At 35.9% G+C, this 16473-nt stretch overlaps 1 protein-coding gene across 14 annotated transcripts in view; it reads left to right on the forward strand.

Annotated features, from left to right (window-relative positions):
* Positions 1 to 16473, forward strand: part of ZEB1 (zinc finger E-box binding homeobox 1) — a 206366-nt gene that overhangs the window by 172430 nt on the left and 17463 nt on the right. For all 14 annotated transcript variants that reach the window (XM_030940674.1, XM_030940678.1, XM_030940675.1 and 11 more), the window contains 3 exons: positions 218 to 379; positions 8578 to 8780; positions 12515 to 12620. In XM_030940674.1, the coding sequence (XP_030796534.1) occupies positions 218 to 379; positions 8578 to 8780; positions 12515 to 12620 (471 nt within the window). The remainder of the gene's footprint in view (positions 1 to 217; positions 380 to 8577; positions 8781 to 12514; positions 12621 to 16473) is intronic.

Raw genomic sequence — 16473 nt, forward strand, 5'->3', positions numbered from 1 at the left:
ACACATTTATAACACTTTAAACTTATAAAGCAAAGAGATATCTTAGTAGATTACAACAAAATGAGTGGAATTCATTTTTAATATTCAAGAAATATTTTCTGCAGATTCAAGAACAATCACATGTTCTCTCAAGATAAATAATTTCTTATTTAGAAAACCTTTGTAATAACTTAGTGGTGAGATTGCTTTCTTAAAAGTATGCTTTTTTTTTTTTTAGTAAAAGATGATGAATGCGAGTCAGATGCAGAAAATGAGCAAAACCATGATCCTAATGTTGAAGAGTTTCTACAACAACAAGACACTGCTGTCATTTTTCCTGAGGCACCTGAAGAGGACCAGAGGCAGGGTACACCAGAAGCCAGTGGTCATGATGAAAATGGTAAATGGATCTTAACAACTGTGTTTCTTTGCCTCTTTAAAGGATTGTTGTTTCTACCATTCTACTATGGGAACTTGCTCTACTATTGGGAACATTCTTGAGGACCAGACTTTATTACACGTGCCTATAGAGAGCAGTCTGTTTCGTTAATGGAACACTATGGTGACCACACAGTAATAAATTATTAGCTGCTCATGTATTGCGGTAGTAATGCCACTGCATATGAAATGCTTAGAACAGTGTCTGGACATCAAATTCCATTTACTTACATGGCAGTAGGCAGTAGAAGCGAGAACTAGAAAAACCCTTACTGCCCTTTGATTCTTTCCCACTCTTCTCGTAGCAAATAAAAATATGGTTGTCTGCTTTGTACAAGAACATACTAATTTGGAGACAGTGGTTTTTCTGAATCTGCCTTATTCCACTCTGATATGAAAAGTCAGTGTACAGAGTGAGGAAAATGCAATAAAAATGTGTTCAGACTCTCCTGAGAAGAAATAGGCTGTGTTACAGTTTTGGAGGAAAAGACTATGTTATTGTTCACCAGAAGAAAGTAGGTTATCAAAGAAATGAAAGGGAAATACAAAATTTAAAAATATATATGTATTTATATAAAATGTTTATGTGACTAAAGGCTTTCAAAAAGCCTCACTGAAAGGAAACAATGAAACCTAAAGAAATGATCCATTATGTAGTTCTAATAAAGGTTAAACCTTTTAAAGTTTGTCAAGTCCACACAGTACAATCTAAAAATTGAGGAACTACTATTCTGAATTAGTAAACAGTTTGAATTATAGAATAAGTTGTTGATTTTGTTATTCATTACTTTCAGATATTTAATGTAATCTAATTAAATGCTAATAAAGCATTTTGAAGTATTCTGTCATATCCATGACATTTGTTTACATATTTATTCCTTTTTATAACCAAATAGTATTCAATCGTGCATATATGCCACATTTTCTTCATCCATTGATGGACACTGAGGTTGATTCCATATCTTTACTGTTGTGAATAGTACTGTAATAAGCATGGAGATCCAGGCATCTCTTTGATATACTGACTTCCCTTGGATAAATACCCAGTAGCGGAATTGCTGGATCATATAATAGTTCTATTTTTAGTTTTTTTGTGAAATCTCCATACTGTTTTCACAGTGACTGTCCTAATTTTCATTCCCACCAATAATATATGAGTTCCCTTTTCTCCACATCTTCACCGGCATTCATTAGTTTTTGTCTTTAATAGCAATTCTAAATGGGATGAAATGATATATTATTGTTTTGATTTGCATTTCTCTGATGATTAGTGATGGTGAGCATTTTTTCATATATCTGTGGCCATTTGTATGTCTTCTTTTGAGAAATGTTTATTCATGTCCTTTGCCTGCTTTTCAATAGGATTATTTGGGTTTTCTTAATCTGTTGAGTAGTTTGTATATTCTTCATATTAGTCCCTTTGTCAGATGAGTAGTTTGCAGATATTCACTCTGTTGTTTCCTTTGCTGTGCAAAAGCTTTTTAGTTTAATATAGTCTTAGCAATAAAATCTTTGCCTACCCCAATGTCCTGAGTGTTTTCTGTGTGTTTTCTTCTAGTAGTTTTATGGTGGTGTTTAAGTCTTTCATTAATCTTGAGTTGATTTTTGTATGTGGTAGAGATAGGAGTCCAGTTTCATTCTTCGCATGTTAATATTCAGTTTTCCCAGCACCATTTATTGGAGAGTATGTCCTTTTCCCAGTGTAAGTTTTTGGTGCCTTTGTCGAAATCAAATGGCTGTTAATAATGTGGATTTAATTCTGGGTTCTCTATTCTCTTCCACTGGTCTGTGTATCTGTTTTATACTAATGCCATGCTGTTTTGGTTACTGTACCTTGTATTATATTTTGAAGTCAGGTAGTGCAATGTCTCCAGCTTTGTTCTTTTTGCTCAGGATTGCTTTGGCTATATTGTTCTTTTGTGGTTACATAAAAATTTTAGATTTGTTTTTTCTACTTCTGTGAAAAATGACATAGATATTTTGATAGGGATTGGATTGAATCTGTAGATTGCTCTGGGCAATATGATCATTTTAATGATATTAATTCTTCTGATCCATGAGCATGGGATGTCTTTCCATTTACTTGTGTCTTCTTCAGTTTCTTTCATCAATATTTTGTAGTTTTCCTTGAAGAGGTCTTTCACCTCCTGGGGTAAATTTGTCCCTAAGTATTTTACTTTTTTGTAGCTACTATAAATGAGATGGTCTTCTTGATTTATTTCTCGTCTAGTTCATTATTGGTGTACGGAAACACTGCTGATTTTTTATGTTGATTTTTGTATCCTGCAACTTGCCACTTATTTAGCGGATTGCAGAGTTTTTTGGTCATGTCTTTAGGTTTTTCTAGATATTAGATCATATAGTCTGCAAAGAGAGAATGTTAGACTTCTTTTCCAAATTGGATGCCTTTTATTTCTTTCTCTTGCCCAATTGCTCTGGCTAAGACTTCCAATACTGTGTTGAGTAGGAGTGGTGAAGGAATGGAAATCCTTTTCTGATTACACTTCTTAGAGGGAAGTCTGTCAGCTTGTTCCATGCAGTATGAAGTTAGCTGTGGTTCTGTCATATATGGCCTTTAGCATATGGAGGTGAACCATCTTTGCATCCATGGGATAAATCCCACTTGATCATATTGCATTATCTTTTTGACGTGCTGTTAGATTTAGTTTGTGAATATTTTGTTGAGGATTTTGTGTCTGTTGTCATCAGGGATATTAACCTGGATAGTTTTCCTTTTTTGTTTCATCTTTCTCTGGTTTTGGTATCAAGATAGTGCTGGACTTACAGAATGAATTAGGGGGAATTCCCTCCTCTTCAAATTTTTGGAATAGTTTGAGGAAAACTAGTGTTAGTTCTTCTTTGATAGTTTGGTAGAATTCAGCAGTGAACCCCTCCAGTCCTGGACTTTACTTTGTTGGGAGATAGTCATTATGGATTCAATCTCATTATTTATTGGTCTGTTTCTTTCTAATTTAATCTTGGTAGGCTGTGTCCAGAATATCCATATCCTCTAGGTTTTTCAGTTCCTTCATGTATAGTTGTTCATAATTGTCTCTTTTGTATTTCTGTGGTATCATTTGTAAGTCTTTTTTTTTTTCATTTTTTATTTGCATCTTCTCTGTTCTTAGTCTAGCTAGTGGTTTATCAGTTTTGTTACCTTTTCAAAAAACCAACTTTTTGTTTTGTTCTTTGTGTTGTTTTTTAGTTTCCATTTTATTGATTTTGTTCTGATTGTTATTATTTCTTTCCTTCTACTAATTAAAGGTTTGCTTTGTTCTTGCTTTTCTAGGTTCTTGAGGCACATTGTTAGATTATTTATTTGAAATGTTTCTATTTTTTGATGTAGGTATTTATTGCTGTATACTTCCTCTTAGTAGTGCTTTTGCTGTATTTCATAGGTTTTGGTATGTTCTGTTTTGATTTTCATTTTCATTTAAATAAATTTTAATTTTAATTTCATTTAAAGAAATTTTAAAATTTCCTCCTTATTTCTTCCTTGACCCAGTGGTTATTCAGAAGCATGTTGTTTAATTTCCATGTGTGTGTAGTTTCCAAAGTTCCTCTTATTATTAAAATCTATAGTTGTTTTACTTTGTGGTCTAAAAGCTACTTGATATGATTTTGATTTTTAAAAATTTGTTTGAGACTTGTCATGTGTCCCAACATGCAGTCTAGAGTATGTTCTGTATGTTGATGAGAAGAATATGTATCCTTTAGTTGGTTGAAATGTTCTGTAAATGTCTCAGGTCCATTTGGTATAAAATGCAGTTTAAATTCAGTGTTTCTTTGTTAAGTGTCTTTCTACATGATCTGTCTAATGCTGATAGGGGTGTTGAAGTCCCTAACTATTATTGTATTAGAGTCTCTCTCCCTTTAGATCTAATAATATTTTCTTTATATAAGCAGGTGCTTCAGTGTTGGGTGCATATATGTTAATAATTGTTATATCTTCTTACTGAATTGATTCTTTTGTCATTATTTAATGACCTTCTTTGTCCCCTTATACTGTTTTGTGTACTAGATTTAGGAGTTTATCTCATTATGGCTACTCTTGCTCACTATGGTTTCCATTTGCATGGACATCTTTTTCTGTCCCTTTACTTTCGATCTATATGTATCTTTACAGGAGAGATGAATTTCTTGTAGGCAGCACAAAGCTGGGTTATAGTTTTTATCCATTCAGCCAATCTGTATCTTTTAAGTGGAAAGTTTAATCCATTTAGTTTATTATTATTGATATGTTAGAGCCTATTTCTGTCATTTTATTTTTATTTCTGGTTGTTTTGTATATCATTTGTTCCTTTCTTACTGATTATTATTGTGGTTTGGTAGTTTTCTGTAGTGGTTAACATTTGAGTTCTTTCTTTCTTATTTGTACTTGCTCTACCACTGGGTTTATATTTTCATGTGTTTTCATTATGGTAGATATTTTCCTGTCACTTCCAGGGATAAGACTCCCTTAAACATTTCTTGTAGGGCCAGTCTAGTGGTAATGAATTCTCTCAGCTTTTACTTGTTTAGGAAAGACTTTATTTCTCTTTCATTTATGAAAGATAATTTTTCTGGGTATGAGATTCTTGGCTGGCAGGGTTTTTTTCTTTCAATACTTTGAATAAATATATCATTTCTTTCTCTCCTAGCCTATAAAGTTTCTGCTGCTAAACTGCTGTTAGTCATATGGAGGTTCCCTTACAAGTGATTGGACACTTTTCTCTTGTTGTTTTAGAATCTCTGTCTTTTACTTTTGACAGTGAATATAATGTGCCATGGAGAAAATCTTTGTGAATTGTATCTGTTTGGGGATTCACTGAGCTTTCTGTATCTGGATGTCTAAATCCTTTGCTAGACTTGGGAAGTTTTGGCTATTATTTCATTAAATAGGTTTTCTATCCCTTTTGTTTCCTCTTTGCCTTATAACACATCAAAAATTGGAGTATTTGGTTGCTTTATAGTTTCTTACATGTCATGCAGGCTTTGTTCATTTTTTTGTTCTTTTTTTCTCTTACTAGGTTATTTTAAAAGACCTGTCTTCAAGTTCTAAAATTCTTCTTCTGCCTGACCTAGTCTATTGCTGAAGCTTTCAGATATCTTTTGTCTTTCATTCAATGAATTCTTCTATTCCAGAATTTGTTTAGTTCTTTTTTATGAAACTTACCTCTTTGGTTAATTTCTCATTCATATCCTGATTTGTTTTTCTGGTTACTTTGTGTTGCTTTTCTGTGTTTTCTTGTATCTCACTTAGCTTTTATAAGATCATTATTTTGAATCTTTTCCCAGGATTTCATAAATTTATTTTGATTAGAATCTGTTGCTGGATAATTACTGTATTTTTGGAGCTGTCATTTTCCATCCTTTTTCATGTTTCTTATGTTCTTACCTTGATATCTACATATCTGGTATAATAGTTATTCTAGTTTTTTGGATTTGCTTTCGTTGGTTGAGTAGGGCACTTTGGCTTTGATTCTGGGTATATGTGGTAGTGTAATTTCTGTGTGATATATTTGATTATAAATAGTGTGAGCAGGCTCTGTGATTTCCTCATTGGCTTAGGGTGCAATTGTTACTGGAGGCTGAGGTGAAGTTTGGCTGAGACAGGGATGCCAGGTGGAACATTCCTTGGGCCCTAGTCATGGTAGTAACGGGCCTGTGGTACCTGTCCTTAGACCACAGGGTGGCACACTGACACCTTGTGTTAGCAGGTCCAGGTGGGCTGATCCTTGGACCTCCAGGTGGCTTGCTTGGGTGCTGCTAGTGGCAGTGCTAAGCTGGGCAGGTAGGCAGGTTCTCAGACTCCTGGGCAGTGGATGTCACTTGGTCAATGGCAGTAGCAGTGGCAGGACAACCCCCTGGTTCCCTAGTGATTCACGCTAGTGTTGGCAGTGACTGCAATGGGCTGGGTGAGTCAGTCCCCAAGCCTACTGGTGGTGCATGCAGGAGTATGCCAGCTGTGGTGATAGTAGCAAGTTGGGTGGACCCAACCTCAGGCCTCCAGGAGGAGTGTTCAGGTGACAACAGTGTTGGACTGGGCTGGGTGATCCCCCAGGTCCCTGAATAGCATGCTCAGAAACTGGGGAGGTAAGCTGGGCCAGATAGACCTCTCCTCAGGCCCCTTGGTGGTATGTGTAGGCACTGGCTATCATGGCAGGGGCAGGATGATCCCAGGCCACCAGCAGAGTGCTCAAGTAAGGACATCAGTGTTTGCACTGTAGCCTTCCTACTGGGGAGGGCAAGGTTGCTCTCAGTGGCAGCAGCCATAGGGAGGGAGCTGGGAAATGTGCGCTTTAGCCCCAGACAGCAGCTGTGGATGAGGTAGCCTGTCCTCAGGTCCCTTATAAATGCATGGCAGCTCAGCTGCTGAGGAAATTGGGGGTCACTGCTAGTGGCTAGCACTTTGTCCCCAGCGGTGGAAGCCCACAGTGGCAGTAGTCTGTTGGGAAGTCTAAGTCTGTCCTTGGGGCATGTAAAAATGTCTGCAGTTCCTCTGCTCGGGGGAAATATGGTCACTTTCAATGGTTTGCACTTCAGCCTTAGCAGCCGCAACCAGTGTCAGTGGTGGCTGTGAAGGGAGGTATGTCAGAGGGGCTCCAGGCATGTGAAGATGCAGGAGCTGTTGGGTCCCAGAACAGGATGTAGTCTGTTGGGAGTTGGGCTCTCAAAATAGTGCTGTGCTGTAGCTACTTGGAACTCAGGGGATGTACAGATTCAGCATAAGCTCCCTCTCTGGAGCAGCATTGTCATGTGGTCTCCAGGTACCTCCCTGTGTTAGTCTCAGAGCCCACAATGGTCAAGGGATCTCCCATGGCTAGGACTGCAGGAGTCCATGGTGGGAATGTGGACCTCTGGGGGTCTCTCACTTACTCTTTCCCTGCATTGGAGAGCCTTTGCAGGTTGCTTCACTTCCTTCTTCCTTACTTGAGGTGTTTCCTGTCACTTTTCTGTTGAATTCCAGTGTTCTCTCTTAGATGATCTATGTGAACTGTGAGCCCAACTCATTATTTTGGTTTTTCCTTGTAGAGAAGGTGAGTACCAGATGCCTCTATTGAGCCATCTTGAAGCCCCTCTCCCAACATGTTTGACCAACTGTTTAACATTCAGGTGCTCAGTCTGTTATTTGCAAGCTGGTCCTTGAGCAAGACATTTGATGTATATGGACTTAAATAAAGTAGTATATGTTTAGAAAGCACTTGGAGATTTTATGAAATTATCTTTGGTGGTTTGTTTTTCTATAGTGAATTCAAAGTGAAAATAGAGATGATATTTACAAAAAGATATCACTTAGTAACATTTCATTGAAGAAATGTCAACTATGGAAAACTACTCTTAGTTACATAGTATTAATTGGCAAAACACTACATTTTAGGATTGTCAGGCTTAGACAGCTCCAAGTGTAAAAATAAAGTTCATTCAGTAAACTCTATTCAGAATGCCTTTGTTTTCTAAAAGCTATATATATTCATACATACACAGTTATATAGCAGATTTGCCAGTGTATTTCAATAGGGGAAATTATAAGCAGGGTCATGCATGGGATGTGTTTATGTAGCAGGCCTAGATCTGGCCCCCATCAGTCTTTCCTTCCTTACCTTACACACTTCCTTTTTGGTCTGAACTCAGTCCTGTGGCCACACCTACCTGCAAGGGGCCCTTGGAAACAGTCTGTGTACTGTTTCCTCTTTGATGATAATGACTTGGTAGTTTCATTTTCAAAATCAGAGGAATAAACCTTAAATAAATAATGATACATACCATTGTTACCAATAGACCCTGTTGTAGAGCACAATTCCCCTTTAATCTGTGTACACTTACAAAGGCAACCTACATTTTAATTTTACTTTTGTTTTCTTTTCTGGCTAATCACATGACAAAAGGGAAGAATTATAGTTTAGGGAAAAATATGGGACTTAAAGGTCAGATAGCCCGTATTTGAACCCTGACTTCATCATTTTCTGGCTCTGTGACTTTTCTTTTAAGTTATTGAGTCTTCCTGGGCACCAATGTTCTCTCTCTTATAAAATAGAGATGAGTATCATTGTATTGTTTTGAGGATCAAATATGAAATGGGTAGCACAGTATCTGGAACATAGCATAGGGAGTCAGTGGAAACTTTGGTAATATATTCTGAATGTTTTAAGTTTAAAATATATGATCTTTCTTTTACAGGAACACCAGATGCATTTTCACAGTTACTCACCTGTCCATATTGTGATAGAGGCTATAAACGCTTTACCTCTCTGAAAGAACACATTAAATATCGTCATGAAAAGAACGAAGATAACTTTAGTTGCTCCCTGTGCAGTTACACCTTTGCATACAGAACCCAACTTGAACGTCACATGACATCACATAAATCAGGAAGAGATCAAGTAAGTGCAATGACTGAGAGTTCACTAACTTTCCAGATTTTGACAACTCAGCCCTCAATGGAAGGCAAGGATTTTAATATATTTAAACGTTAAAAGAATGTACTAAACAGTGCTATATCTGCAGCCTTATAAAAATGAAAATGATTATTTATTTGAGTTATCCAGTCATTCCTGAGATTAAAAACCACATATGAACGTTATTTTAGAGGTGACTCAGTATTTTTTTCAGATAAGACCCTTTCCATCTTGACTTAATTATTTTGCTTATGCCATAACAGATAATTCTTCAAGTTTAGAAGATTTCAAATTGCATTCTATTAAAATGTTCAGTGTAGGAAAAATAAATGCTGACTATATAAACCACATTATACTAACCAAATTAACAAGAAAGTCAAATTTAAAAGTTTAATTTTCTTTGAACCAGTTACTATTTATTCTCAGTATAAGCTACTGTGGGTTTGTTTGGTTTTTTTTTTTTCCGCCATAGTAAAGGGAGTTGCCTCCTCTAAAAATCTGAAGTTTAGATTTTTTTATTCTGAAAACTCAATTTTTGTATGGTTTATTCTACTTCTATGTCACTGTGCCACAGTTTTTAGAGTATAAACCAAGTTTTTAGAGTATAAGTTACATTTAAATTGCTGGTTCTATATTTAGGATTAAAGTCAAGAAAGCTTTTATCAGTTGTTCTTCTTTTACAAGGTCCTCATAACTATCAACCATCAACAATGAAATTAATATTGCCTTAATTCTAACTTTAAAAATTAAATAAATTTTCAACCACACAGGGTTTGTGAGGGTATATGTTGGGGTTAGGGCACATTTCCAGTTTCTTACATCAAAGAATGATGTATATCTACATACCTGAACTCTGTCCTATGGATGTACCTAATATGTGTCACATATCCCATAGAGAACAAGTTAGACCATTTGCTAAGGTGATGGCTAGGCCAAACAAACAACAAAAAAAAATTGTAACAGAAAAAGAATGACTGAGCAGAGTCAACCTATTTCCTTAGTACTTTGGCAACAGTACTCATGATAACAAGATAATAAGAAGAGGGCAGCAATCAGGGAGAACAGAACCAAGATTTTATAGGTTAATGGTCCATAAGCCCATGAAGGAGCACTTGAAACAGGTAAAAGCTCCAAGAGAAGGATGAAATTAATACAGAGAAGGGATGACTGAAGGCAAACCCATCTCCTTGTAAGTGCCCCTATTAATGAGTCTTATCAGACACAGACCAGCAGAAGAGTATGTTTTATACCTTAGTGCTCTGATGTGGCCACAGTGTAGACAAGGCTTGGGAAAGAGCCTACTCACGTGACATTCAGGAAGCAGACCCATCCTGAGCTGCTGCCACCATATTCCCTCTACTCCAAGGGCCATCGTAAAAGGAGAGGACAGATTGAACTGGTGGTGAAAGCAAAAGATGCCATTATAAAAACAAACTCCAAAATATTTAATGAGCATGAAAACCAATTCTATGATGATTTTTCCAGTGGGTGCACACGTAGTAGGATTTACATATAAACTGTGGGTCAGACTAAGGTCAGGAAGGAGCTGTGATAAATATGGGGACCAGTAATGTGAGGAAATATAACAGGTCTTGGAAACAATTTAGTCTACAAGGTAGCAAACTAAAAGGTAGAATGTGTATTTTGCTGGCGCTTGAGAATCGTACTGTGACTAACAAGCATTTTCAAGTCTTACTAACTTATTTATTCAACAAACATTTGCATTTCTTTTATATGTGAGGCCCTCTTCTGGGTGTTAAAGGCACAGTAGTGAAAAAGAAAGTCCCTGATAGTAGGGACCATACATTAGTAGATTATATAAAACAGAAATAAAATAATATGTATTATGAAGAAAAATACAGCAGGATAAGAGGATAGAAAATGATGAAAGCTGCTAGGTTTCACAGAGAAGGGAGACTTTTCTGAGAATGGGACATCTGAATACAGTGAAGGAGCCAGTCATGGAATATTGGAGAAGGGCATTGCAGTCAGAGGAAACAGTGAAACGTAAGAAAGCCTTGAGGCCAGAACCTGCCGGGCACACCCTGAGAACAGCAGAGGCCAGTGTGAAAGGGAGAAAGGTAAGGCCAGAGAGGTGCTGGGGGCTACATATTATAGGCCCTTTTGTAGGCCAAGATAAAGACTTTTGGATTGTATTCTCAAGTGCAGTGGGGAAGCCTGTCAAGGATCCTGGAATTGTTAATTTTTATTTTTAGGGGAACACTGACTGTTGGATGATAGATAAGAGAGACAAGAACGGAAGCAGGGAGAACATTTAGAGGCTTTTGCTGTAATCTAGGCCAGAGATTTTGGTGGCAGACGGATAAATAAGATTGTTAGCTTCAGAATATGTTCATATGCTTGCTGATGGATTGGGTGAGGGTACATGAGTAAGAGGGTAATCAAGAATAACTCCAAAGTTTAAGGCCTAAGCTATAACCAAACAAATAAGAGTGCTATGCACAGAGATGGGAAATACTAGAGAAGGCGCTGGCTTGCAGGAGGGAAATTAAGAGTTTGGTGTTAATCATGTAAAGTTTCATATCTCTATCACCTTCCAACTGGCAATATCAAAGAAGCAGTAGGTTGTAAAAGTCTGGAGTTAAGGGGAGAGGTTTAGAGATACAAATTTGGGAGTTGTCACCATATATTTGGTATTTTAAGTCATGGGTTTTAATGAAGTGGGACCTGATTCAAAGTAAGTACTAATTCTCTTTCCTTCCTGTATAAAAGGCAAAGGAAGGAAGATTCCAGTTGGGAGAGCATGAAGCAGTAGTTGAGTTAAGCCGTTAAAGGGTGGGTAGAATCTTAGTAGTCAAAATTATGAGAAAACACAGTGAAGGAGTAAGGAATTATGTAAACCAAAGCCAAAAGATAAAGAGGAGCAATATGTGTGCAGGAAACCATGGCTCGCAAATGACTGAGACATGGACTTGTCATAAAAAACTGGTGAAGAATCATCTTGGAAACTCAGGGACTAAAATCTTGAAATCTATAGACTCGGAATCTTTATTGAGGGGTTAATGGGGATCCTTCAGAGGTTTATGAGCAGGAGTTGATAGAATTCAACTCAAGCAGTGCTTTTGTAAGATTAACCTAAGTATGAAGAATACATTTGAAATATGTGCAAATGGGAATTTGATAAACCAGACAGAAAGCTATTATAATAATCCCCATTTGGCTGAAAAAACTGGAAGTATCTTTTTAATCATCAAAGTACGTTTTGGAAATATCAAATGGAAGAGACAGGATAAAGTACAGGGAAAAGCCTGTCTTCTCTTCAGGACCTTGTTCTATTGAGTAAGTTTTAAACAGGTTATTCAGTATTTGTGGATGCGATTTCTATATCTATAAATTAGAATGCAAACAAATTAACCTCTAGTTCCTAGCAAAGTATATATTACTTTATTTTTGCTAATTTTGAATATTGCTTAATAAAGGATGAACTCTGACACTTTAGAAAGTGGATATTTTTCTGTATCAAATTCTGTCCCCACTGTTACTACCCTTTTTGGTAATAATTTCAAGAGTTACATTTTTGTGACTGCTACAACTGCTAGTAATTTCAAGAGGTAGATTTTTGTGACTGCTGCAATTTGAGGTCTTTAAGGAACAAAACAACCATCAGGCTCACAAAAATGTTACTCTTAGCAGATTGGATGTTCTTTAGTCTAAAGATCTTTTGCTTTACAAATAAAATACCAATTCTTTTCTTACAGAGACATGTGACGCAGTCTGGGTGTAATCGTAAATTCAAGTGCACTGAGTGTGGAAAAGCTTTCAAATACAAACACCACCTAAAAGAGCACTTAAGAATTCACAGTGGTAAATATTTTTTTTTTCTTTCTACACCCTGAATATCAGCATATGTGGTAATAAATAAATATCGTAACGTGATCTACGTACATGATCAGAAACTCCTTGCATTTCTTTTGGCATACACTAATAGGGAGAAATTGTATGTTTATTTTATGTTTTATTAGAGTCTTAACCTTTGACTAAAGTATATCAAATTAATATAGTATGACATACTCCACATTTCCTAATGAGAAGATAATATAGCATGTTTTAGTAAGTACAACCTGAAAACACATTAACTTTCTGATGAATGTAAATGTCATTGCCTCCTTTGCACAATTAACAGGGGAATGGAAAAGAGTATAGAGATACGATTTGCACAAGAAAATAGGGAAGTGAAGGATGTCCTTTATTTGAGAGAAGTAGAAATGGAACTCAAGATTAGAAAATATTGGAGAGATGATATGGAGGCAATGAGAGGGGGTGAAAGGATTACAGCATTAATGAGAATCTAAAAGAAAAATGTGCTCACCCACCATCTTCACCTGTCTATTCCATGTCATTCTCTATATTACTTACAAGGTTAATACTATTATGTGATGAAAGTATTGTGTCTATTTTAGGAACTCAGAGTAAACAGAGAGCTATATTTACATGTCTTTGGAGACTCTACTTAAACAAAAGCATAAAAGGAAAACTTTCTAGCATCCCACGATTCCCTATGAAATCTATTCATCTCCTAATAAATTTTGATATGTTATTTTAGATTTAAATAATTTTAATGCAAAAATTATTAACCATGAATGGGAAATTATGGGTGCTCACACATTGCTTATTTTGTGAAAATTATGTATTGACATTTACATTTTACAAACATCTTCTTACGAAAAAAGTATAGTTGGATAGCTTTGTGAAGTGTAGTTGGTGATATTTATGTTTTATTTTGGAACTGCATTTCTAAAAGTTTTACTGTATTGCTCATTAAAGCTAACCCTCAGTGTTAAATGTGCTGAAGTTACCACTTGAAAATGCTCAAACCAAGATCCTTACCAAAACATTTATTTTCACACATTGATTGATGTTTCTAAAAAGTAGAGGTTGTCTTTTGCAGCCCACCACAATATCCTATTTCTTAGCTCCTATGCTATTGAACAGTTTTTATCAATAATAATATATTTTAACAACCTACCTTCTTACCAGAGATGATTTAAAGTTGTTAATAGAGATATAGCTAATTTCAAGAGGGATTTTAAATGTTGAAATCAGGGCAGAGGAAGGAAAATAAAGCTAACAGTAAGATTCATGTATATAATGAGTCATATTCATTTTGTCATAGTGCAGTCATAGAGGAAACTTTATCAGATCTATAAATAATACAAAGTTGGGAAGTATAAATCAGAACAAGGATTGAAATACTGGTCTAGAAATAAGAAGTTGAAAGTTAAACATTGGTATTTAAAAATCAGTCTCAATCAAGTAGTAAATTTGAATGGCCCAGAGCTTAATATGAGCTGAATGTATGCTGCTACTGCTTAAAAGCTAATGCAAATTTAGGCCAGATCATGGAACACAAAGCTCCCACTGTAGCTCCCACTGTACTCTGCACTGTCCACTCATTATGTACTTATTTCTGTCTTGTTTTTAAAACATTGAATGTGAAGCTTGTATACCTTTAACATAGCAAGTAATTTTAATTTAAAAATATGTAAGAAAAATTAAGAAAGGTTAACATGAAGTAAATTGTGGGGGAAAAAATGAATGCTGAGAAATGCCATACGTATGCTGGAAGTAGACCACAAATTAAGCTCTAAGGTTTAGGAAGTAAGAAAACGACAATCAGTAACCAAGACCCAGGGTGTCTGTAAGTAAAAAAAAAAAAAAATCAGTTGCTAGAAAAAGGACTATTCCTTCCTGATACCAAGTCCATAGAAAATATTATTCCTTGGAACAACATAAAGAGAAAAGAACAAAACAGAAGTTATGTAATCCTCAGAAATATTCTTAAAATAACACAGCAGAGAATTTGATAGGGTTTCTTTTTTAAATCAGATTATTCAATAGAAGCCAGTCATAGTTCGCCGAAGTGCGATTTAGGAAAAGCATTGCTCCAGGGTGGCCACGTAGATACAGTTCAAGTACACAGCTCTCTGATGGTCTGGTTTATTCCAAGAGAAGATTTTCAAGCAAAGGCTACCCAAAGTGTCAGCTCAGGATTGGTACCAGTCTGCAAACCATGTGTTACTCATTCTTGAAGAGATAAGTACAGAAAATGAGAGTAAGCATTTAGCATTTATTATACCAAGACTTTGAGACATTTTACTATATTTTATAAAATATTGGTCCACAGTAGATTGGAAACTTAAAAAAGAACCAAACAAAACCAATCGGTCGTTCACCACAATTAGTTTGAAAGTTCTGCTTGGAGTATCTAATAATGGATGAGCTGAATATCCTTTAGGAAACCTCCATAACTTTCTTTTCACATGACTTTGAAAAGATGTTGAGAATCAGGATCCAAAATTATACCCTCTAAAATTTCCTATATTGTTGCTAAATACTGGTACCCAGAAAATTTTGATCATGACCCTATGCCGAACCATGTGTGTTAATAATTAGTTGATTCTTCATGTAGGAATTGAGCTCTCATGAGGAAAAGGCCACCAGACCTCCACTCAGATTAGAGACAAAAGAACACCTGCACATGGCTGTGATCCACCCCCAAATATAATTTTCCATGGTCTTAGTAATTTTTGCCTAGAAAATTTTTATATCAGATGCAGCCAAACACCCACCTCAGCCATTTAAAAAAAAAAAAAAAAAAAGTCGTTATACATACCGAACGTTGAGTAGTAAAACTTCCTGATGTAACCTTCAGGCTAAACTACTTGTAAACCCTAACCTCGATAGATAAATTAGGTGATATGCCTAAGCTATAAACTATAAAGCTATGAAGCTAGAAACAAGGAGTTTTATAACAAATATAGTGACTTTGGCTTTAGAATAATTGTTGTATAAACTTCCTTTCTGGCAATGATAAAATATCAAGATAATTTTTAACAATAATAATGATAACTAGCACTTATTGGACCCTTAGCTATGTACAGCCACATGTTAGTTATTTGTATGCATTCATTCATATAGTCCACAGGATAACCCTATGCAGTAGATTTTATTATTTTCTTCTTTTTACTGATGAGAAAATTGAGGCTCAGAGGACTTAATTAACTTGTCCAGGGTCACTCAGGTAGTACATGGCAAAACTAGGGCTGTGATGTAGTCATCCTGACCCATAGTCATTCCCTTACCTACCATTCTTCTCTGTCTCCCTGTTTTAAAAAATGAAATAGTCTGTCTTATCTAGAAGTCTGTGTCTCTAGAAGGAAAATAAGCATGTAGTTCATGTAAAAATGTTATCAAGGTGATTAAAATTGTTAAAATAGAGATGTACTAGAGTATATTCCTTGTTTTACCCCCACTGGAAACTTTTGTCTGATGTATTTTGAGAATCGAATCCTATTCCAGGCATCGCATTGGAAAAAATATTGATAAATTGGAGAATCTCCAGAGGTGGGTTAACAAGCAGGTAAGGGTTCTAAAAACCACATCCTGTGCAGAATGTTTGAAGGACCTAGCTATATTTAACCTACATAAGAGAAGTTTAAGAATACATAAAGCAGCTCTTGATCCATTTGAAGGTTTGACTTGAGAAGAAAAGTTACACTTGTTCTGTGTGGCATCAGAAGGACAAACTAGGATAGGGAACTAGGCATCATAGCAAGCCGACTTTGGCTGAAACTCAGCCTGTCTCTTAGTAGAATTGCCTTTTTAAAAAGTGACTAGCATTTGTTGAGAGCATACTAAGAGTTTTGCTATATAATCT

This window comes from Rhinopithecus roxellana, chromosome 11 (genome assembly GCF_007565055.1).
Source record: "Rhinopithecus roxellana isolate Shanxi Qingling chromosome 11, ASM756505v1, whole genome shotgun sequence".
NCBI lineage: Eukaryota > Metazoa > Chordata > Mammalia > Primates > Cercopithecidae > Rhinopithecus > Rhinopithecus roxellana.